This window comes from Thermobia domestica, chromosome 12 (assembly GCF_964235325.1).
Source record: "Thermobia domestica chromosome 12, izTheDome1.hap1.1, whole genome shotgun sequence".
Classification (NCBI taxonomy): domain Eukaryota; kingdom Metazoa; phylum Arthropoda; class Insecta; order Zygentoma; family Lepismatidae; genus Thermobia; species Thermobia domestica.
In genome coordinates, this window is record NC_137465.1 from 125,707,291 (window position 1) to 125,733,164 (window position 25,874).

The 25,874-nt window shown below is 35.7% G+C and overlaps 1 protein-coding gene across 1 annotated transcript in view; it reads right to left on the reverse strand.

Moving 5' to 3' along the window:
* dgt6 (dim gamma-tubulin 6) overlaps positions 1-25,874 on the reverse strand; it is a 78,346-nt gene that overhangs the window by 13,352 nt on the left and 39,120 nt on the right. Inside the window, exons 7-10 of the mRNA XM_081734062.1 lie at positions 21,471-21,676; positions 18,266-18,560; positions 15,023-15,133; positions 886-1,136 (exon numbers count right to left, since the gene is read on the reverse strand). Of these exons, the coding sequence (XP_081590188.1) occupies positions 886-1,136; positions 15,023-15,133; positions 18,266-18,560; positions 21,471-21,676 (863 nt within the window). The remainder of the gene's footprint in view (positions 1-885; positions 1,137-15,022; positions 15,134-18,265; positions 18,561-21,470; positions 21,677-25,874) is intronic.

Below are 25,874 nucleotides of genomic sequence, written 5' to 3' on the forward strand. Positions count from 1 at the left end.
CTCAGAATAAAATTAGAAAATGCTTACGATTACCACCATCAGCGCCCTTAACTGTCTTCAATATCATATTGCAGTACCTGGGTTACCACTTAACTTGCGAATAGCTACGAATTCCTTGACTTTTCCAAGTTTCCCAGATCACGATTTACACATTTCCAGGTCTATATATAATGTGAAAAAGCAATTATATTTTTCTTCATCTACTATGAATGCACATGTATATAGTGTGTGAGAGAGAGAGAGAGAGAGAGAGAGAGAGAGAGCGAGGTAGAGACGTTTCGCAAAACAAACTAATTTATTTTGTATCTTCTACCAAATATACGGGTAAGGGAAAAAAAAAAAAAAAACTAAGTAAAAATCTGTACTTAAAATTCCCTGACTTCTCCAGATATTTTCAGCTTTTCATAAAATGTGCTGACCTTTCCAGGTCAGTGGGAATCCTGATTACTCGCTCCATTTTTTTTCTTTTTAAACTTTTCTCAACGTCTTTTACATTTTTAATCTGACTATATAAAGTGAACAGACACCTTCTTAATGAGCTCTCATAGAATTTGTGGATTATAAGTGCACTGCTCAAATAATGCTTGGAAAAACACTATCAACTTTTTTCTCCTTAACACGAAGATTGAAGTGTTTTCTTCGGAAACTGGTATTGAAGATATAATAAGTATGTGAGGATTTAAAAGTACTATTCTCAAAGATTCAGAGTACCACTGCTTTTGTATAAGTTTCTTCCTTTGTACGGCTGACACTTTCCGGACAGATTTCTCAGTCAATACAATACCATTTACTTTGTTTTGAAAGGTACATACTTCGGGAAGTTAATAACGTAAGTTTGTTATATTTACAGAAATATTGCAGTTTTTTTCTCTCTTTTTTTCTTACCTTTATTACTAGCGAATCAATATTACTGTATTCTGGATTTTTTTCTCGGCCAATTGCAGTTCCATCACCGTAAGAATTCACTCTATTTTTTCGAACACTATTGAAAATTCGAGATGCCACACTACGACCAGGTAAGTTTGGTGTGAAGCTTTTTTCCGAAGTGGCCACTTCCTCTTTAAATGAAACTACGAAGTCACCGCCTGCCAAACTATTTTCCTTCCCTTCAGGAAGAGGAGCGCCAAGATTTACATCTGCCAGTAGAAAAGAACAAAACGTTAATAAAGCAGTAGGAACTAGTAAATGATGTTTAAAAACGCCAGACATAAATCAATATATGAAAACCACTAATAATTACACATTATATATATATATATATACACTTCTGCTTCAGCATTACAAGATGAAGTAGCTGAGTTATTTCAATATATAATCAATTCCCAGGCCAACATAAAATTATTATACATACGACTGAACATGCATTTTAAAAAAACGCAATAGAAATTCATGGATCTGGTCTAAAGCTGGTACACAAGAAGATAAGGGTAGGTACTAGTGATCCCACTATGTGCTCGTAAGATATCTCAACAATGTTATACCGGTTCCTCAAAAGACCAATTCTCACCTTAGCAGCACATGTAACAATCCCGAATGGTACAAGGAAACTGCTCACTGGCCAGTCGTACAGACGCTGGGATATATAATACTAATTATATATCTTGGAGTAGTTAGGCGATAGTCGTTGCAGAAGCCCAGCTGAGAATCAGATGCAGTTCTATCTATATGTCCCATACGTACAGGTTTATAGACCTAGCAGACCAGGGTAGAAGGCGTACATCGCTTAAAACACACTTGGCCACCCTAGCAGTACGGAACACGCGTTATTTTACCTGAAAGGATCCCGAAAGGATGAAATCAGAGCAAAATGTATCTGCACTGCTCTTTTCTCATGAATCCACATATTTAAATGTTCTTAATGTTTTTCTCTGACTCCACGTTTCTCTTCCATGAACAAGGCTCCAGGGAGAGCCGAAAACTTGAAAGTGCACAAAATACTAAGGAAGTAAAGTTGAAGTAAATGAGATGGTTGGTAATATTTCTGAGCGGGTCAACATACTATCTCACAGTACTATTTACCGCACAATTGATAAAATCATTCAATTCAAAATACTTCTCTTGAATTATATTGAATAATAATAATAATATTTAGATTGAGAAAGTAATTATTTAACATTCTATATCATTCTACTTACAGGTTCATATAATTTCACTTCCGAGCTTTCGACTATCCCCTGAAGTCTTGGTTGAGGAGGATAAATACAAGGAAAAGACAAAACAAAACATCAGGGAAGAATAAAAGAACGGATTACCAATGTTGGAGCAGTGCTGGAAACATTTTCTCAAAACCTAAGATCACTGCTTTATCCTGGTAGATCTGTTTCTTTTATTTTTCCCCACGTTTTTATTATTATTATTATTATTATTATTATTCCTTCTCTTGTTTTTATCCTCCACAACCAAGACTTTAGGAGAGAATCGAAAGCTCGCAATTGCAGTAATATTCAGAAATTGTATAAACCTGTAAGTAGAATGCTAATTAGAATTCCTGAGCGTGCCATTAGAATGTCTGAAGTTAACATTCCATAGTTGAGTGACTTCCTACATGAACAGTCTTAGACTTTTCAATACATACATTAATATTATATATATATATATATATACTCGAGTAATTGCAACATTGAGTAACTTATCGCATATGAAACTTAATTACATAATTTATCGTTATTAGTGTACGTACGACACTCTTTTCAAACGAGTTAACCGACGAGTTTGAAGCTCAATGAATTTATATTAATCGAATATAGAACACACGTTCAAACCTCGTGTACGTACATATACGACTTCCAATTTGCTCTAATCTAACTTAATTTTTTTTTTTTTTTTTTTTTAAAGAAAAAGAAATGTTGAAATGTTTCCAAGTACCCTGAAGTTAGTGTCCCATGTAGTGTATGTCTCGATAATGGTCGCTGTACGAGTCCAAAAATTTGGTGTATTAAATGTCAGGAACTTGCAAGGTAGATTTAAAAATATTATTCAGTGTCAAGTGCACACTACAACTATATATATACACACGAGGGCCATCCGGAAAGTGGTACCCGTTTGCGCCGCATGAAGCGCTGACGACTCGGAGAGCCGCTGGGCAAGGTCAGACCGCGTCAATGGCTTGTCTGCCCGCCCTGTGCGAGGTTGCGTGACGCTAGCAGTGCCTGTGTTGTGTCTATGCTCGTTTATAATGATTAAACGAATTGAGAACCCCGCCAGTTGTGAAGTGAGGGCCGTGATTACATTTCTTAATGCACGAAACGTTTGACCTTGTGAAATTCATCGCCAATTAAAGGAGGTGTATGGAGACAATGTGATGGACGAGTCGTCTGTTCGGAGCTGGTGTCGCAACTTCAACCTGGGGAGGTAAGTACATACGAGGAGCGTTTAGGGAGACCATCTGTCATTACAGGCGAACTGCTGAGGTCAGTAGACGAATGCGTGAGGAACGATCGGCGCGTCACAATTGATGAACTCTGTGAACATTTTCCTAATGTGTCTCGAACAATTGTTCATGAAATTGTCAAAGACCATCTGCATTATTCAAAAATCTGTGCAAGGTGGGTCCCTCGCATGCTCACAGATGAGCACAAAACCAAGCGTATGGCTGCAGCACTGACGTTTCTGGGACGCTATTCCGATGAAGAAGACTTTCCTGAATCGAATCATTACAGGGGACGAAACATGGGTTTGTTATGTATCACCTGAGAGTAAACGACAGTCCATGGAGTGGTATCACGCTCATTCACTAACCAAACCAAAAAAATTCAAGACAGCTCCGTCCACCAGGAAACTCATGGCAACCATATTCTGGGATCGACGAGGTGTACTGCTCATTGATTTTATGGCCCGTGGAGACACACTTAATGCTAATGCGTATTGTGAAACATTAAAGAAATTACGGCGGGCAATACAAAATCGACGGCGAGGTCTGTTGTCTACAGGCGTCATCCTCCTTCACGACAATGCCAGGCCCCATGCAGCTGCGAAAACACAACAACTTCTGCAGCAATTCAAGTGGGAAACCTTCGACCATCCACCGTATAGCCCGGACTTGGTCCCTTCGGATTTTCATCTCTTTACGAAGTTTAAAGACTTTCTGGCGGGAAAAAGATTTGACAGCGATGAAGAACTTAAACGAGGCGTGACTACGTGTCTCAATACGCTGGCGGCGGAGGACTATGACGCTGGAATACAAAAACTAGTCACACGGTATGACAACTGTCTCAATTTGCTTGGTGATTATGTGGAGAAGTAGTGTAAAGTATGCTCTTTCCAATAAAAATGTGTATATTTGTTAATATGCTACTGTGTCTATTGCACAAACGGGTACCACTTTCCGGATGGCCCTCGTATATATACTGCTAGAATTATTTTTAAATCTTTATAAAAATCAGACACTAAAAATTTTGTATTGATGCTATAGTCTTCCGTCCTTTTATCGTCTGAACAATTGAAATACACTAGGAAATACATTTTCTTCATTTTACGTAGTAGTATTTTATTTTTCAATCTTAAGAAAATCATTTTGTTCTACAACTATTCTCTTTCTACCTGTCTTGTTTTATAGGTTTTCAAAATAAGACACGTGCTTTAATTTTTATAATTTTTGAATAACAAATTTTTCGAACGATGTGATTTTAACAACTTATTTATGTCGAGTTCAAGGAAGAACATTCTTTTTGAAGATATTAAGCTCTAGCAAGAGGATTAGGTTTTAGAGTTCTGGGCTTTCGGCATCTACAGCCATGTATGACGGATGACGTCCTTCGGCGAGAACACTATCTGGGGAAATGGAAGGAAGCGGCCTGGGATCTATAAGAGAGGTACCACGCCGGCACTTACCTGGTATGAATGAGGAAAACCCAGGAAAACCTCATTCAGGATGGCTGGCCTGAAAAAGCTTTTTGAACTTTTTCGACCGAGTGTCCCCACCGGGAATCGAACCCGAGACTGCCCATACCAAAGGCAAGAGCGTTAGCAACTACGCTACGCGGGACCACAAGTTCTAACAAGAATAAATATTAAACAGTCAAACGTCACAGTCTACCGGATTTAAAAATAGATACAGTTCTAAAGTTCTTTCCAGCACCAAGATGACAGTATTTCTGAATCTACAGTTTAGTGTGATATCCACCAAATAGAAACTTGCTCGTGCCTGCACCAAAGGCACAAACGCTAACCATTAACCATGGAAAAAGCTACTGCTCATGCTAATGGTAAAAGCATCAACTCTTGGATAAATACGTCCATCCATGGGGTCAGAAGAAAAAGGGTCTCAAAGTTGAAACATGAATTTCCTTATATCTGTTATATCTATATATCTATCTATCTATATATATATATATATATATATATATATATCTATATATCTATCTATCTATCTATCTATCTACCTACCTATCTATATATATATACACACCTAGGGTGGTCCTTAAATAAGTGAAAAAAATTGTTTTCCCGATATTCTTTGGGGCACCCTGTCATTTTGATCTATCATATAAAAAAGGGTTACTGTATTTTTTTTATTATTATTATTTTAAAATTAATTTTTAAGGGAGCGCTACCACCTTGTTCAGGGTGTCTACTGAGTTTCATTTTCAAAATTAAAGTATATTTCCACTATATTCAGTATAACTATCAGCAAAATTCCAGTACCTAATACAATGATTTTTTTTTTTTTTTTTTTTAAAGTTCTTTAGGAATAATCACACTCTTCATGATTTCAGATTTGTAATTTGTTTTACCATCAAAAGAATATTTTATTTTTAATAAATTTAGTTAGCCTTGATTTTTTTTAAATACAGTGATTTTTTAACATTTTAAAGGGAGTCCCAACTCCCCTCACAGCCCTCCACTCTACCCATTGCATTAAATGTCCAATTACAAAATGTATATAACTCTTGCTTTTCTAAAATTTACAATCTCAATGGATACAAAATTGTGTCTAAGAATACTGAAACAATTACAAAGAAGTGTTGTTGGCAAATTACCAGTTTCATGATTTTTCCAGTATGTGGATCAAAATTCCAGTATATTTCCAGTATCAAAATCAAATTCCACTATTTCCAGGATCAGTAGACACCCTGTTGCTAAGTTTTCATTAAAAAACTAGGAATGAATTAACAATAGAATTTAGTTACAAGAGAAGTTATGTAAATACATTGCTACTACACAAAAAGAATTTAAAGAAAACTGTTAATAAAATACACTGTCAGTTTTTACTTCATCTTAAGACATCGAAGTTGATTTCTTCGAGTCCGGATATTTGCTTCTAAATTGCTTAACTGACAAGAGTAAATACTGCTTTTGTTTCTTATCTTTTGTATTAAGTTTGTTGTACTCTTCCATCAGTGCAACTCTACGTTCAGCTACGTCAGTACTAACTTTAAGCGAACTATATTGCCTTGCTTTTCCTGTAGGATTCGTTGTCTTTTCAGGTAGTTACATCTGTTTGCAAAAATTCTGATGGCAGATCCAGGATTTTGAAAAACTTTATGGTGTTACTGGATACAAAATCTTGCAAGTCCTTTGTAAGAATGACATCAGGATCAATTTGGGCACGTTTCAATGGTTCGTCATTGTCTTCATTTTTTAAAGCATCTAACAGTTTCCTTTTAGTTTCCTGAGGAACATCGTTATCAAAAAAAGCAAGTGCAACAAGCTCTTCTGATAGGTACCACAAATATCGGAGAAACTTTTTCATTACATACTTTGAAATTTCCTCATTGACACCTTCATATTCCTTTAAATTTCTGAAAAGTTGCAACTCATTTCTAAGGGCAGTACAAGCAAATGCTGCTTGAAACCAGCTGCCAACGTAAACTTTCACAACAAATGAGCAAATGTTACGAATTCTTGTTTCTTCTTGTTTGGAAAGTTTGAAGTGATCTCTAAATAAGTATATCTTTAGCGAGAAAATTGCCTTTGCCATCAATCGGGTTCGATGCACTCACCCTGGAGCTCTAAAATATATACCTCTTTCTAGAATTTCTCCAAGGAATATGATTGTGAGCTCTAGAGAAGTAAAAGTTCTTTGTAATCTTCTCGTGGTTGAAAATTCCTTAAGTTATTTGTTTAGCAAACTCAATGATATTTGATGCACTGTTGGTAATATTTTTATGAAGCAAACTGTCAAATGTAGCAGGCTTGAAATTACTGGGGTCAATCGAGTTCCATAAACCCTTAAATCGCGTAAACAGCTTGATGTCAGGCCATGTTGAAGCTCCAATTGACTTACTAACAACTTCCCCAAGCATAGTTTCGAGGATATGATGTCGGCAAACCAAATAAAGCATTTCTTTTTTCATCTTTTGCTCTAGGACACATGTCCCACTACGTAGCCCAGTATCTGCTGATGTTGTATCAAAACACATACATTTCACTTGGTCTGTAACTCTCTCGGATTCCAATGTTTCATTATTAGCATAAGTTATTGCTTCCCCTGTTCCTGATTGAAGTTTTGGAACAGTTAGTAACTGCTCAATGCCGTTTCCTCAAACAATAATTGCCAATCTATCAACCGTTTCACTACTTGAAATATCTTTTTAACAAGGAAACCGTCCCAACCTCACACGTCCGAATTGGACGAAATTTCGTACAGACACTAATTTGAGGTCGGTGAATAACGTGGAAATAGTCATTCGACTCGCTTTTGCGTATTTTACGAGATATACAGGGTGATGCAAATCATAATGCAACATAAGACAACTATGTAATCCGAGTTCGAATTGGGCGAAATTTCATACAGATACTAATTTGAGGTCGGTGAATAACGTGGGAATAGTCATTCGACTCGCTTTTGCGTATTTTACGAGATATACAGGGTGATGCAAATCATAATGCAACATAAGACAACTATGTAATCCGAGTTCGAATTGGGCGAAATTTCGTATAGATACTAATTTGAGGTTGGTGAATAACGTGGAAATAGTCATTCGATTCGTTTTTGCTTATTTTACGAGGTATACAGGGTGATGCAAAACAGAATGCAACATAAGACAACTATGTAATCCGAGTCCAGCAAGAAATTGTAACCAGAGATGTTGATCCTCAGTATATCATCTGTTATGACTTACGACTGTCGGCGGAGATTAAGGCTTTATTTGTGCATCACGCGATCTGCGTGCACATCTCCAACGGTGATTTCGAATGTACTTGCATTAGCCTGACGTATGAATCTGGGTAAAAGAGAGAATCGCGTATGCAGAATGACATTCTGATATTCACAGCAAGCGACATTGACAAGCAAGGCGCGGCGTGCCGCAAGCGAACATGTGAGTTGGGCTGTTTCTTTTGCCAAACTTTGTCTATTGCTGTTTATAATCGTTGGAACCCAGTTTCTGTTCTAATGTTAACCTTCCAAGGTGCTACTTCAATTGGTAAACGGTGCGATTTCAGCACGTCTCCCAGCAGGACATTGAAAAAATATAGGACAGTCTGGTTTATAAAATAGGACAGTTTGGTTTATACAATAGAATATTATGCTCTGAAGCACAGAAAAAATATAAATGTATTATAAGAAAAGGTCACCCTTTACCCCAACTGGAATCAAGATTTAGATTAATACAAAAAGATTAATGAAAATAATAACTCATTTCACTGTAATGAAACATTTGAATCTAATTAAACATTGAATTAGTTGATCAACGTATTTCCCTCTGAAATAAATAATGTAACAGCACTTCATTTATCATAGCTCTGCAAATTACTGCTTTCCATGATTTTTCCAGGGTGTTTCCACGACACACTATTATTTCCAGGTTTTCCAGGACGCGTATTATTTACAGCAATATTGGAAGGCGTTGGGATATGTTGATGAATACCAACACACCTCAATACGTAGCTAATACTGCTGCACACACTGCTGAAAGAAAATGCTAACAAAGCTTGCGTTATAAGAAACTGGAGCATGGCAAGTTCCCTCGGCTAAGCTTCACTGGGGAAGAATAAGCACATAGCAAAGAAAAAAGATGGACATGAGAGGATAGGTAAAAGCAAATTTAAAAAAAAACAGTGAGGATTAGTGACTAGTCCGTCACAAAAAAAAAAAAAAAAAAAAAAAAAAAAAAAAAAAAAAAAGCTAACAGATTTAGCATACTGCTAATAAATAGCAATTTAAATCACCACTGAAACTACCCTTGGCTTATAGTTTTAATAATTCAATCACTGATAAATATAGGAAATAAAGGACAAGATTAAAATATAGGACAAACATACACAAATTTCCAAAATATAAGAAAAAATAGGAAAATAGGACAGCTGGGAGCCCTGTTTCACGGACATACAGGGTGTGATTGAAAAGTACCGGAACTTTTCCCGCCGCGCGGCTCCCTGGCGTTCGAAATATGTGAGGGGTGGGGGAAAAATGTGCGCGGGACCTTCCTCTTTCAAGCGGAACTTGGCTCAGTGCGCTGCGAGCAGCGGTTGAAAAAGTATCGCTGTCCGCGCAAACGTCGTTTTGGTCGTCGGTCACGTTTTTTGAGTTCCGAAAATGGAGTCAAAGATTGACCAACGCTACGCCATCAAGTTTTGTGTCAAACTAAAAATGACGTTCACCGAGACCCAGGACCTGCTCAAGGAAGCCTTTGGGGAAGACGTGATGTCCCGTACTCGGATCTTTGATTGACACAAGGCCTTCAGGGAAGGCCGGGAGGACGTCGATACGAACCACGCTCTAGGAGGCCGTCGACGTCGAAAACCGATGAAAACGCCGACCGAGTTCGCGAATACCTGAACCTGGACCGTCGGACAACCCTCCGGAAGATCAGCGAAGAACTTAATTTGACATACTATGCAGTGCAAAAAATTGTGACTGAAGAATTAATCATGCGGAAGGTGTGCGCCAAACTGGTCCCCAAGGTGTTGACCGAGGAGCAAAAAGAACTGCGAGTGAAAATGAGTCGTGAAGTGCTGGATTGTGTGGAAGCCGACGAAGAGTTATTAGACAGTGTGATCAGTGGTGATGAAACATGGTGCTACGAATACGGTGAACGTTTTTGGCGTAGCGTTGGTCAATCTTTGACTCCATTTTCGGCGCTCAAAAAACGTGACCGACGACCAAAACGACGTTCGCGCGGACAGCGATGCTTTCTCAACCACTGCTCGCAGCGCACTGGGCCAAGTTCCGCTTGAAAGAGGAAGGTCCCGCGCATATTTTCCTCCACCCCTCACATTTTTCGAACGCCAGGGAGCCGCGCGGCGGGAAAAGTTTTGGTACTTTTCAATCACACCCTGTACGTCCTCAAAGACTAGTACTTCTTTCCAGGATCTCAACATCGAACACTGTTTCTCCTTTTATTTTCATGTGGAACCCGCTTTACTCAACGGGAGATTTTCTTGCGACGCCACTGCGTTCCTTATTATAGCCATGAGATTCCGCATATTCATTTTGGTATCCACGTGTGGGCTTTCATCGTTCTATATCGGTAAATTACAGAATCCTTCTATGTTATTTTACTTTCGCATCACTCTGTATATCTTGCAAAGTATTCAAAAGCGAATCGAATGGCTATTCCCACGTCATTCACCGACCTCAAATTAGTATCTATACGAAATTTCATCCAATTCGGACGTGTGAGGTTAGGACGGTTTCCTTATAACTTTTCCCTCCCAGTAAACGGTTAAACGCACACTATAGCTGAAAATTCACTCTAAGTCTTGAGCTCTCTTTTCTCTGCTTTTGATTCTAAGACGGCGAATAGAAGATTTATTCACATTATACTCAGAAGGGTAGCATCCCACACTTTTTTAGAGTACTAGTCAAAACAATAGCTGCTTTTCTGTCACTTAACTCTGCTGCATAAAAGCTTGCAGCTACGTTACTGTCTAAAATATTCTTTCTACCTATTTTCTTTGGAGGTGGACCACTTCTTCACGTATCGAACTACTTTCACTTTCAATTGAACTGTTTTGTTCACATGCATCTGGAGGAATTGATATTCGTTCGAAAAGTGATCTTTTATTTTCTTCTTCACGCTCTTTCGCTTTTATCACACGTGCTTTTCTCTCTTGAATTTGCTTCTTTCTTTACAAATTTCATATCAACATTTCCCATTTTACCGGGTCGTCCTTTTTTGTCTCTGAGCGATAAGAAAATCTATCTTCTTCTATTTTCATCTTATTGAGAGCATTACCGTAGGCAATAGATCTTCCAGAGCCATCTTCCAATTATCTTCTTTCTTTTTCAAACTTTCTGAGCGCTTGGCTTTGTTTTCTTTGTACTTTTTCAACTTCTGCTACTCCTTGAACAGATTTTCAATTTTATCAACCACTTTTTTTTTTTTTTTTTAAATCTTGTAGGAATATTAGCCATTTCCCAAATCTGAATCACATCATTAGCAGCACACTAAGCTGAGTCCCTTATATTTAATTCCTCTTTCTAATGAAAGAAAACACTAAGAACTTCTTTTTCAGGGTGTCTACTAAGTTTCAGTTTCAAAATTCCAGTAGATTCAGTATAACTATCAGCAAAATTCCATTACCTAAAACAATGATTTTTTTTTTAATAATCACATTCTTGATGATTTCACGTTTGTAATTGTTTTACCATCAAATGAATATTTTATTTTTAATAAATTTAGTTAGCCTCGATTTCTTTTAAATACAAATAATTAGGCATAAATAGCTGCTCATGAAAGCACTGAAATCTGCAAGCAATGTGCCACATCCAAATACCAAGCATTAAAACTGGCACTCAGTTTCCCATCATTGGGCATACTTTTACTGACTAGTTTGCACCCTGTATACTGTATTTGAAGTATTGCATATAAAATAATGCATCCATTGTTATTATACGTGAAGTTTTGATACAAAAAACAAAGGAAAAAAGCTGAAACTGAAAACATTGCTAGTAGAAAGGGGGAAGTCAGTGACTATCTGCAGTCCCAAAAGGGCTGGCGTCACCTCTTAACGCTGGATCATTAGGGAAAATCACAAATTATTATTTCAGTAACTGTACTGTATTACATAAGTACTGTTGTTCTATAAAATCACTTTTTTTTCACGATCTGAAGCTCAATTTCACTACTTTCCTTTCACCGACAACCTCAATTCATGATTTTCATGGCCTGTAAGACACCTTGCTCGGAGGCCTGATACATGAAAACGGAGCATTATTTGTATTATATAAATGTGTGTATTATTCTATTCTAGTTATAATGCAAGATTGTTATTACCCTGGACTTTTGGAGTTCAAAAATACTGGGAAGATTATAAAGAATAATATATGTATATTTCATAATTTTTCCAGTATGTGGATCAAAATTCCAGTATATTTTCAGTATTTTCAGTATTAAAATTAAATTCCAGTATAATTCCAGTATTTCAAGTATCTCCAGTAACAGTAAACACAGTTTTTTAGATGGTAACTTTGTATCATTCAGTGATATGGAGATTTGGCCAACAAGCCAAATATTTGTAGATATTCTCGCTGCAATGGTCTTCTTACTACTACTTGCCCTTCTTAAGTATCTCAAGTCCAAACACCAAACAGCATGAAATAATTCCAAACTCACTCACTTAACAAAACGGTCAATGCACTTCTGTCCTAAAGCATACAACTCTCTTGGGACGATAACTTATCTTTTGATAAACTTTAGTGCACTAAACTAGGCTAAAGTATTGAGATGTTACCGTAAACTGGAATAATGTTTTTGCAAACAATTTAATATATTGTCTGTAGGAATAACATAGAAGAGAACATTTTTCTTATAAAACACACAAACACAACTGCACAAACACTCTTCAAAGTACAGTAGCTAATACGGAACTGAGCTCTCAAGTCGGGCCTGTATAGCACTGCGAAGCGGGACAAGTCTGGACATGAAACACTTCTGTCTCAACATGAACGCTGGTTCCAATCATTTCTGATGTTAAAAATTACTTCTTTGTTGGACGGTGTGTTTATTATTATTAACCTTTGTTGACAATATTGAAAATTTGTCATTGTTTAAAACAAGAATGCCAACGTTCAACTTTTGAAGGAAAATTTTTCATGTGTCACAAGGAGCAAAATACTACGTATACATCTTCGTTGGTCTATGCCTCACTGCCTCAGTATTCTTGTATGGCTTTAAATTAAACAGAATTACAGAGCAAAAGTATATTGAAACACAGAATTAAAAGGTTACGTTTGAATTATTGCAGGCTGTAAAGTATTACAAAATTGAGCGGGTTCAAATGTATTTTGCATCCGTGCGTATTTACATTTTTGTGCCCTAGACTTATTAGGTGTTGTTTTTATGTTTACGTCATTCCTTTGCACCCCACCATCGTAGGCATGTGACCTGTGCGGTAAATGGATGACTGCTGATTGGTTCAGATGAAAGTAGAGGGCAATGTGCTGTCCTATTTTAGTAATTTCATTGATAATCAGTCATTTTCATGTTTACCAGTGTGATTCATTTTAATAGAAATTTCACTTGAAAAAATCGATTATGTTGAAATTTCAGAACACGGCAGCGACCCCTAAAACATTTTTTAAAAATCTATATATAAAATATATATAAAATTTAGCCTTTTCAATGCAGATACGGTAACTAAAAAATAATTAGAATAAAGTATTTAATAAACGCAATAACAAAATTTATGGAACAGCGCAACCATATTTCAGACACGTAATTGTCTGTTCATATAACTACGCTTAATCACTCTTTTCTTAACATCCCGATAACTTTAAACAGCATAATTATCTTAAAGTTAATATTTTTTAAATATATTGCAATGCACCACGTGCTTCTATATACTAACCACGCCATATATTTTTGTTTGTAAACATTATTACATGGATTTGCTCCACACCATGTGGGATCATTACGAGTAGCAGACGACGGACTTCAAGCACTTCTTACAAATTACATGATGACAGAACAGAAGCAGCGCCATCACCGCTTTGGGTGCTTATAAATTAGACAGCAATTAGCGAACCAGTACTAGTTTTTTGGTGTCTCTTGCTGCTTGCTTTGGAACATTAGGAGTAACTTATTCCCAAATCTTTTAATTTGCTTTAGAAACCCTGGCTATTCCTTTCTTCTTAACTTAGCCTGCTTTGAGGCTTTGTTAAAATTTCTACCTTAGTTACTTAGATTGCTTCGGGGCTCTAACTTTTATCCCCCTCACTGCTTGCTTCAAAGCACTGGCGTTTCCTACGCCATTCTGCTTAGCCTGCTTCAGGGCTCAGTAGAGATCCTGTTTGTGACTGCATAGTCAAAAACTACTTCATTTCTACCTTACAAATTAGAAAAAGTGTTGTATAGTATTTTCTGTAAATATTGTTGTTATAGAAAATTTTATAAATAAACCGATAGTGAAAATCAATTCCAAACCTTAATTTTATTAAACCTAGCTCTACCTACAAACAAGTTTTACAATATAGATGTAAGGGCTTCTGCTCAAGAGGAAGAGCGTGGTACATTTGGCTATCAACCGAGCATCATAGTTGATCCTTCTGATACTTCTCTCAGTTAAAAATACTATTTCTTTTACTATTAATTATTCTTATTTCATTTATCTTTTACAGCTTCTTTTAAGTTTTATATTTTATGTACCCAATCACGTGTTTTGTTAAACATATACAGTTAATATTTTTCGCACTTGAAAACTGTATGAAATTTTTAATAATTTTGTTAGTAAGGAACCGGAACTTTAAGAAAACGTGTTTGTATATGATTATGTAATGTTTAAAGTATGTTATATTCAAGCAGTTCATTCTTTATCATCAAAAATATGAGATGTAAGCGAATTTAAAACCCAACTTTAAGGTCATTTTTCTCATGACCTCATGGATTTTAACTACAGTCCCATTGGATTTCGCATCCCCCGAATTAGTAAGCATGGGTATTTTTACCATTGGGATAAGGGATAGCTCTTTGCTCTACATGCAATTCTCTAACAATATTAATTATTATGGAGTTTTTAACCCGAATTTTTACTTCGTACTCAAATTAATTCCCATACTATCCTATCAACTAAAGTATTTTTGTGTCAATGATAACTGCAAAAAATGACTTAGTAATCAAATCGATGTGAGTACTATTACCGTTTGATGGGGTTAGAACCAAACCACTAAGGCTAGATCTTCTTCCTTTCGCTTTAAAGTTGTCAACTGGTGTTGGTGGAAAGAAGGAAAACTTCTCTTGAGCATCTGAAACTAAAAGAAAGCTTAATAAGCATAAATTATTTGAAATTATTTTTAAATACATATATTTATTTACAAGAAAATACAACAGTTAAAAGTTGCTTTAAAAAAATCTTAAAACGTCTAGCTGATTTGGAGCGTAGACATGGATCTACAGCTGAACATGGGATCCAAATTACGAGCTCCCGCCGGGAATTGAACCGAGTCTCCTGCGCTGAAGGTGCGTATGCTAACCATATATCCACAAGGGAGTTCAGAGTCCAATTCAGTAGCATTCGGAAAAAACATCTCTGGTTAGAACGAAATGAAGGAGCACATAATCTAAGGAGAAGGTTCATCAATCCTAAGTGGATTGGCTTGACACGGAACTGACATTAATAAATAAATAAATAAATAATAATAATAAATAAGGCGATAAAGGCAATAATTCTAATAATAAACATCAAACGTCTCAGTCTGTGCATGACGCTAATTATAATAGAAACGAGTCACGTTTACAGGAAAAACGGGAGCTAACCTATTTATTGGAAGAATTTCAAACAGTATATCCACACCTTACAAACAGAAAATAAAATTGAAATCAATTTCATAGATATGACTATTTTCACAGTCGATAACTAATTTCATACGGTTATCTACAGGAAACCTAATGCAATCAGTTTTTATATAAGTAAAAAATCGGCACATCCATTAAAACTATGGCAAATGTTTGAATAAATTTAGTTCTGTAAGTGTACAAATAGTATCAACGGAAAAATATTACTAGATAACTATAAGTACTTGACAATTTTAGAGCATTAAGTGGTTACTCCAGGAATACGTGAAAAAAAATGTAACAACAAAGCTCTACAAAAAGGTTACGATAAATAGGAGCGTCATTTTAGATTTTACTTGTGGGGAGCAAGATCCCTTGATATAAGTAAAATTTCGCGGTTTTCACTGACTTTCTACTACTCTATTGATAAAATCTATATAAATCTCAAACTCAGGGGGAGCAATTGCCCCTCAAAGTCCCCCTAAATGACGCCCCTGACGATAAATTATATAAATTCGAGCAAGTCCAATTATAGGGTTTCCTTTCCATTATGACCTACATTGTCATACATATTACAGAAGGTAGTACAAAATATCTGCGTATCGCTCAAAACATCCAGAAATTTAGACAAGCATCTAACGGAATTTTCATGAGCAGGAAAATACATTCAGGAATTTATAAAGTGACGTGTGTTTGTGATGACTGAAAAGAATTGACACATTAGTATGACTGAAAGGAATGTTAAAACAAGAACTAAAGAATACCTCAAGAATTCTAAAGACAAGAATTCAACGGTATCGAGGTTATCGAAGCATTTACACGTTTCTAAACTGACCATAAAGAATGTCAAAATTCTTCACAAAACATCATCATATATAGAAAGAGTAGTATTTGAATCATATCACATTAGGACTGAATAACCAGGTTTAAATTTAGACTTGGAAGTGTTGATAAACAGTACAATCATATAATTACTTCATAACTACAGTTTATACCTCGGAGATGAAAAAGTGGGTCGTGTCTTCAGAACATATGTCTTTTATAAAATTAATAAAAGAAATAAGCTATTATAATGATATTGTTCACAAAGATAAATATAAAAAAATTTCAACATTCGAAGTTGCATGCGTGAATTTTCAGAAAGAAAATAGTTGAAATATTAATCTGAGACTTTATCCAAGTATATATGGCCTTTGGTACAACTTTATGGCACTAGGTGAAAATTGGTATCTCGAAACTGAACAAAATGGATCAGCGTATTAAAAAAGTGGTCATTAATTCTCTTGGTGTTATAAATGTAAATACAGTATTAATACAAGTTCTGATAAATAAATTTCCCTGCTTCTTCTTAAGGATTCCGTAACTACATAATTTTTTTGTGAAATCAGGCTCCACTTCCCCTGCAGTCAACCTTTTCTCACGAATTTTACAGTCTCTTTAATTTTTTAACTGGGTTTGCTCTTATTTTTATATACAGTGATTTACGAGGAAGTAGAAATACTTCGGGTGCTAATAGTATGGGGTGATTCAAAGCAAAAAAAAAGTTTCTATGAAGATAGATCCGATACTTAACGGTTTGTGAGCTACAGCTTGTTAACCTTTCTGGATACCTCCCTCCAGAAAAGTATTTTTACTCGGCATGTAATTGACATTCTGGAAAGTGATAGCATGTCGGAAAGGTAAGACAGTGACCTTTCGAATGGTGTATGGTATGATATTCTAATGCACATGATAGGGAAAGGGCTATCCGGTTGCAATGATGTGAACAGATTGTGGGGGATATGGCTGAAATTCAGCTTAAATATAGAGGAGACCATGTAGAATCTCCATTCGAAAAAGAAATTGTTCTAAAATGGATGAAACATAGTAAAAAATTACGGAACATGAACATTAAAGTCAATGGAAAATCAATGAAAAAAATTAATTCGTCGACATATCTGAAACACTATAATAGGAAGATGGCTATGCAAAGGCATAGTGAAGAGCTTAAGGACGATGTATTGCACGTAACGTAAATATGGATGAAACATTGTCAAAAATCAAGTTGTTTGAGTAAAATCAATAATAATGGTAAAGTACATGCATCTTCGAATTACTTAGGACGCCCCACATAGAGGTAAGAGGCTAGCTACCCATCGTTCGTGCTACTCAAAGGGAAGTACTGCAGTTTTACATACATATGGTGCTACTATAGACAGTATTAAGTATAGGATGGGCAGGTAGAAATGACGTGCTGACGAATACAGGTGATTATGGATCTTCAATGCCATCCTCTGCTTCCTGTTCAGATGAATCAAAATAATGAACAAGGAATTGTAATCGTGACTTAGTAAAAGGCTGATGGCGTTCACTTGCTTGTTTTTGTTTATATTGGTTCCTACTTACTTATTTAACTTTTGTCCATACATGGCTGTATTTTTATAACGTGATTATATATATTTCAGTAATGTTATTATGTTACTTTAATGTATGCTTTCATTTTAACATTTCTATATACATGTTTTTTGTTATTCTCATACTATTCTTGGGAATTGTAATTGGACTGAGTGTTTATAATTTCCTGACACCAATAAAAGAATATATTATTATAAGAAAAAAACTGTACTTACCATTTTTGGGACATACAGTCTTCCAATCAACATTAAGTGAGAATTTTATATCTTCTTCAACCTTACACTTCAAATCTGAACTAATTTCCCCCATCTTCTTTTCAAGATCCTTCAATGAGTTTAAGTGTTTCTCTGATTTATCACACAACTCATTCAATGCAAGGAAAACATCTTGAATGTTAGGAAAATCATTTGACTTCAAATTCTTAGCAAAATATTTAAGTGCACCATTGAAATTACGGATTACATTGTGAAAGGATTGATTTCTATTGGAGCGTGCAAAGTCGAGAAGGTCCTGCAACGAAAAACACAAAATTTAAACGTGTTACTACAATAGTCTCATTAATACGAGCATCAACTAGTTCATTGCAAACGTTACGAGTACTCAAAAAACTTGTTTAGGTATAATTTTAAAACTGTTCCTGACACAAGCGGACCTTAAACAAGCAGACAAGTGTCAGTGCAAGATTTTTTCTTAAATAAATTAATTCAATAGTTTTTACCATTATTGTTAAAGAACATTATAAAAATAACGTTCTTTAACAGAGATGGTGAAAACTATTGAATTAATTTAAGGAAAATCCTTGTACTGACACGTTTATATATTTGTTATATACACAGTAAAGTGTGTTTGTGTGTGTCATCGAATCTCCATATAGAAAAGTCGCCTACAGCCATCAAATTTTCTACGCAGATCTTCCAACAGATCTAATCGAGTACGAACCCGTTTTCGAATTTCGACTTAAAGGGGGGATTTGGGAGGTCAACGTTTATGCAAAATTATACAGTGAACCATAGGTCTGTGAGGTATCAGCCCCCTCCGCCCTTCCAATGGTCCAGGTTGTACATCTTTCAGATCTTTGAATTATTTTGCAATAACCTTGCGAAGAACTGGGACTTCTGTTAGTATGTATGTATTGTTACTTTTATTACTATACTTATATTCATTTTATATTTTTCCTATGGATTTCTATGGATGGACAGAAACTATAACCATGGTTTAGTGGGCAGTATAGCGGTAGAATATAGCGATGAAGAGTTGATGAAGGGACCAGAGCAGTTCTGGAACCGCTTTGATTCTCTTGCCCAGGATGCAAGATAAGACTTTTTCCAATATTAAATATTCATCCAATAATTTCTGAAAGTAAATTTCCAAATACTTTTTCACAGCTAGAAGCACTTCTTCATTTCGCTTTGCTACTTCAACATTCTCTATCTACGAAATTGACTGAATGGATAAGGAAACAATGAGAAACCTTATTTCACAATTATCCATGCCTTGTTGATACTACCTTGAGTAAGTTACACACGCCCGGAAAGTCAATTTCCATTAAGGATTTCCTAATGTTAAGGATTCCCATTTAAAGGTCCATGAGTTCGATCCCCGTTGATGCCAAATCAAAAAGTTATCTTTAACCTTTCTTATTACTTTTTTAAAATACACTATTGATGAACCCGAAAGATCTGTGAGCGCTTTTGTAAACTTTGCCTTCAGTTATTCCTCATTCTTTCCTATCAACTGCATCTTGCTACTTGCATTTTGCTTTCCCGTTTGTCAGTTTGTAAAAAGTTTAATCATTTGCTGATGAATCAGAAAAACTTCCTAGTTGCTTTGTTGTGAGAGAAATAAACATTTATAGACTTTTGTCTTCTGTATTTTGGCCTACTGTCAGGATTTTCTACTTCGCTTTCCTGCTACATCAGGACTATCGAGTTCGATGTCATCAAGCGAGGTTTAGAGGAAACGCGTGAAAGTGGAAGTCTCCAACTTTCATGCGCAACACCCCAGATGATATCTACCTTCGTCATAATCGAGGGGGATGTTACAGTGAGTTTTAGTTTCCATATTTGGAGCCCAACAACAAAAGTACCGACCGAGAACAGAGAGGATTATAGTAATAGATTTCGACGGATACAGATCGGCTCATCGTGCAGCCAGACATTGGATTTTCAGTTACATAACAAGGTGAAGTGTTAAGCTGACAACTGGGAATTTTTGCACCACAAATTTTAAAGCACATTCCCTACTCTATTCATATCATTGTACCTTTTTTCCTTTTCAGTTTGCAGTACTTATTTCTAAATACTAAGTGTTCACGTTTTATTTAAAATCTATCCTCAGTTACAACTAATCGCATCCCCTAATTGTACATAATTTAAGTACTGCATAACTTCTGGCTGAAGGCTGTCGAGCCCTAATAAATTTCTAAGTAAATGGTATTTAATAATCTGCTCATTATATGCATATTGCTTTTGCTGTAATTTTATAACAGACCTTACTGGTTACGTTTCATCCAAACAAAAAGAGAAAAGTGACCAATCGCTTCAGAAATGGCTTGAGATTACGTTTCAGTAGAGATTCTCAGATAGAAATTCGATTGAGTGGTGGACCCAAACGTCGAGCTTCCTTTTGTAGCTAGCTTTATCCAAATGGTTTAACCTGTTGGTGATTAAGGTTTGGGTCATTGTCGATGTCATGACTGCTTATCGTTCTTGCTCGATTATCATCCACTTTTGCTGTGATTGATCACCCACTGCGACAAGTATCTTGGACATCAAAATTTCCAAAACGAAAGATACTGAGCCATCTTCTGGCTATTGTTTTTAATAACGTATCTTAGCCATAAATAGCTTATTTTTCTTCAAAGGTATGTGCAGCATTTGTGCTTTTATAGAAGTAAAATTGTAAAATTTGTGTAGTTTTGTGGACAGTTCACTCATCTTTACGAAGCAATATCTTAAAATCTAATTACAAGAATTCCACCATTTTTTTTTCTCACATTCACTAGCTTCAATTGTCAGCTGTCAGATGATGTTACGGCATGACCTACTGCGATTCTCATACCCTAAGATTTGAGACACTAAAGCCATCTGGTGTGCAAAAGACTCAATACATTTAGATTACCTGATATTTAGTGAACTGATAAAAATAACGGAGACAAGGAAAATAATACTCTATTACGTTTGAAAGAAGTATCCTAGAAGTTTGTACTCTTCCTTTTGGTGTTCGTGGTTCCCGGTTTGAAAACTTCCTTGAAAACCCCTTAATTAATAGTCATCTATTTGGGACGTAAAATTCGTAGATTACGAACTAGCAAATATATAAGACAAGACCAAGGGTTAAACTTAATCCACACTGAGCAAGGGAAGAAACTTTCCTACCACACTGCTATAGTAATAGGAAATAATAAACATGTCAACGTACCGTTTCAGTAAGTTCCATCTTTTGAAGAACTTCTATGGACATTTTAAACCTGAGTTCAGAACCCTTTAATTCATTCCGTTCTCCACTTAAGATAGGCAGAGATCTTGCTGCATCAGCAGCTGTTTCAGTGGCATCCCAAAGGTTATTCAGCTTTGTCAATTTTATCTGAAGGCGTTCCATAGCTTCTTTCTTTTTCTGCTTCCAGGCTTTAAAATAAAAATTGCGTTACATCATCAGTTATAATGCAAGTCGCTGGAAGAGAAAATTTATCAATACACTTACCTTATTTTCTCCATACTGTAGTTAAGCTCAAGTGAACATGTTAAACGTCGAACTTTGGCTGAGTTATTGGCATTATCAAAACATAGGTTAAGAAAGGTTTCAGCAGGACTAAAATGCATTAGTAATTTGTGAAAAAAGGTAGGGGCCACCATAATAAATTTTCTCAGTCCAATTTCTTAATTTAAATCATATGCTAGTTATTACGGAAACATTTGTGAAACAAGGACACATTAGAAGAAGTTTTCGATAAACTTCGTTGAAGAAAATTCACATTTAAGAATAAATTACCTCTTGTGGACTTTTTCATAAATGCTTTATGCCATATATTAGGGGTATTAATGAAATATTTGTTTCTGAAACCTACAAATTCGCATAATTCGTTAAGGAAATAGAAGAAAGCTCGGCGCTAAGAGTAGTACACTACACCTTTAAGATATTTTCATGAGAAATGATTTAGGCAGTATGATAAGGTTATCCATGAAATATTTATTCACAAAATATGAACAAACTCGCCTGAACCGTTTTGAGAATATCGTCCGAAAAGAACTCACTTCAAGAGTAAACTACCATTTGTGATCTTTTCACAAGAAATGACATACCCTGTATTGTCGGGTTATTAATGGTCATTTACTTAAGAAATATGAATAATATCGTCTGAGTTGTTTGAGGAAATAGTCCGAAAAGAACTCTCCTAAGAGTAATCCATCATTTCTTATACTAACATTATAAGAAATACCGGGCGAATTCGTTATCAAGTTATATTCCTAGAACAACATATTTATAGACATGTGACAATAATTTTGAACATGAGTGTACATATAGCTTTCTTTTTTTTTTTTCTTTTTATTTTATTTTATACTCCGTTATTACCTGGCGAATGGTTTCCTCACTTATCCCCATGAGGCCTCATATTATCCTGAGACATGCATTCAGTCAAAATGATAGTCCTAACTTTGTCAATCAGTTCAGTTGTTTTCATACATCTGCTTCTTGCCTGAGTGCTCTTATGCCATTCAAAAACACAACATGAAAGACAATTGTCGCCTAAACTTTTCTCAACATTTCCAATGTTTACGTTGGAGCTTTCCACAAGCGCTTACACAATTTTATATACATTCTTTGCTTTAGTGTTGAAACGGTGACGAAGCATCTTAACACCACTCTATACTTTGCCACACATACCTCACATTGGCGACCGGTCTAGCTGGACACTTCTATACGTGGTCCCGAGGTCACATGCAAGATTCAGCATTATGAAAAACTTCGGGTCAAAATTAACTTCACAGAAAGAAAAAGTCTTGTTCCTTAATTTCTGCACTGTGTAATACGACGAAGTGCAATTTGAAAAATCCAACTTCATGTTGGGTTGACAACGCTGTTAGTTTAGTAATATTGCAAAGTATGTCACACAATTTCACTCTACTATATTTGCAGCGTACAAATTTTCAGCGTTTTATTTATTTGTTTAAGGATGGCTCAAGATAAATAGTTCATCCTGAATGTATATTTGGAAAGGATCATTAATTATTAATTAACATTTTGGAATAAGAGTTCATCGTAGAGTTTCGAGCTTCCTCTCTTCACATTACTTACCCCAAACTTATCAAATCTTTAATCCACACCTAGCTAAAAGAAATGAAGCTGAGTCCTATAGAAAATTCAAAATCTGCATATAAAATAACAGGACAAAGAGAAAGATACTACTAGAGCAACCCCAAAGCATAAAAAACACTATGTTCTAAGGTTCCATACCCTCACGCACAGCAACCACGTGGTTTTACTACGAACACGTATTATTACGTTCAAACATAAACAATAGCAGACGATGGAAGGTGACTACCATGAAGACACGAAGAGAATTCGGAAAACTACAAAGTAGGCCGACCTTCCTCGTATAGGTCCTCCCTTTAAGAAGCCTGTAAAAGATCTTAAGAAGAGGAAGCTATCAGTTTATCGCTGATTATTCACCCACCAACACCTTCTCATGAATAATTCTTTTAAAACCATCTCCGGAGGCTGCAAAGGGCGAAGGAGATATCCTTTAATCACCATCTCCCGGGACAGCAATAAGGTACGGAGAATTCCTTTAGCTATCTCCCGAGGATGCTATGAGCGAAAGAGTTATCATCGATACCAGACTACAACCTAAAGACAATTGAATCTTTATTCCAAGGCCAATATTGTGTGCCGAGAGTCTTATTGAACCTGAAAACATTTTAGAGACTTATAAGAAGTTTGTAAAACTTTTATAAAAGACTTTATTTGTGTAATAAAAGGGCGATGGTTTTGAATCCCGAGTTAGTTCTTTAAGACTCTACCAAACAGAACACTGCAATATGCCTGCTATCCAGAACATTATTTTGATTATATAAGGGTTTAGTAAAAACTGATTTTAAAAGTATAATAAAGCATAATTTAAAAAAAATAAAGTGTAAGAGCATATGTAAAATAAAACATAAAAACATTTATATCAGGGTGGAGCATTTATCTAGACACGCTCTTGTAACTTATAAACTAATATATAAAATAAAAACATTGAAATAGTATATACAGGGATCACTTATCTTGATATGCCCTTGTAACTTTTAAAATAATGGACAAAAAAAATTGAAGTTTTGTCTACAATATCGGCAGGAAGATACTGTTTGGCATACTCTGATGCCACAAAATTAACAGTGTTGCCAATCCAACAGTTTTTTTTTAAATACTTGGCACTGTTTTAGGTTTTACATATTTCAGATTTATATGTAAAACGAAACCATACAATACCACACTTATTATGCAGTGCTGCAAACTAAAGACGATACAATATCACAAAGATTAAACAAGAACTTTAAGAAAACTAAAAATGGATCAAAAGATTCTGATCTTGGTCAATAATTAGTTTTTGGATCTGGGGGCCACAAAATTTTTGAACGACCCCAAAATCGAGTTTTCTTATTTTCTACGGAATAAGCACATCATACTGAAATCTTTGAGTTTTACGTCCCACGGTTATGCCGGTTAGGCTAAAGGAGACGGTGATGATGAGTAATGAATGAAATGGTGGAATGAAGAAAGTGGGAGGAAACGGGAGAACCCCGAGAAAACCCACGCACACGGTGTTTGTCCACCACAAAGTTCACTTGGCGGGGGCTGGGATCGAACCCGGGGCCCCAAGCACCAGAGGTGAACGCTCTACCACTGAGCCACCGCGGCCCCCGCACATCATACTGAGTTAACTGATAGTTTTACTATGGCTACACTGTATGTAGTTCTCGATATAAGGCCTACAAGAAAATTTTTGTTAAAATAAATATATTGGATCTTTTGGGCCAATTTGATCAGGAGCCACAAAATTTTTCAACAGCCACTAAATCGATTTTTCGTATTTTCTACGGAATAAGCACATCATACTGAGTTAACTGGCAGTTTGGGTTTGGCTCTACATATAAGGTCTACAAGAAAATTTTTAATTCAAACATATTGGATCTTTTCATTCAAAAATAACCAAATTTTGGTGGGTTCTACAATAGCAATAACGCAAGTGAGATGGACGAGGTAATGCACATGCAAAGCACTTTAATTCGAATCTCCGGTCATCATATGATGTATTTCGAACATGTAGAAACGAAGTTACAAGGAATTGACAATTTTAATTTCTTCAAAGAACTTTATTTCAAGAAAGTGCTTAGATAAGAATCACATCCAATTACGTACATGGCTTCCAATAGACATGAATATCGTGATGCCGTTTACGGTAATCCGAAATCTCAAACACTTCGGGAGATATGGAAAACATGGTAAAAGTTTATATATTGCTTAAAATAGCGTATTTTTGGAAACTTTAAAACAAATATGATTTATTGTGCTTTTATAAAATTACAATAATACTTTTGGTAGATGTAATTGTAAGTTCTCGGAATTACATAATTTTAAGCAGTGTTACAAACTTTGTAACAGTTTTTACCATACCAGACCAATTTGAGATCAAATTGTTGTAAACAGCATTGTGATCTTCATATCTATTGGAAACCGTCGATACAATTGGATGAAGTACCTACGCAGTTTTTCGAAATAAACGCTTTAAAAATTTTTCAATCCTTTTTAATTTCGTACGAATTCATTCGAAATCCTTATAAC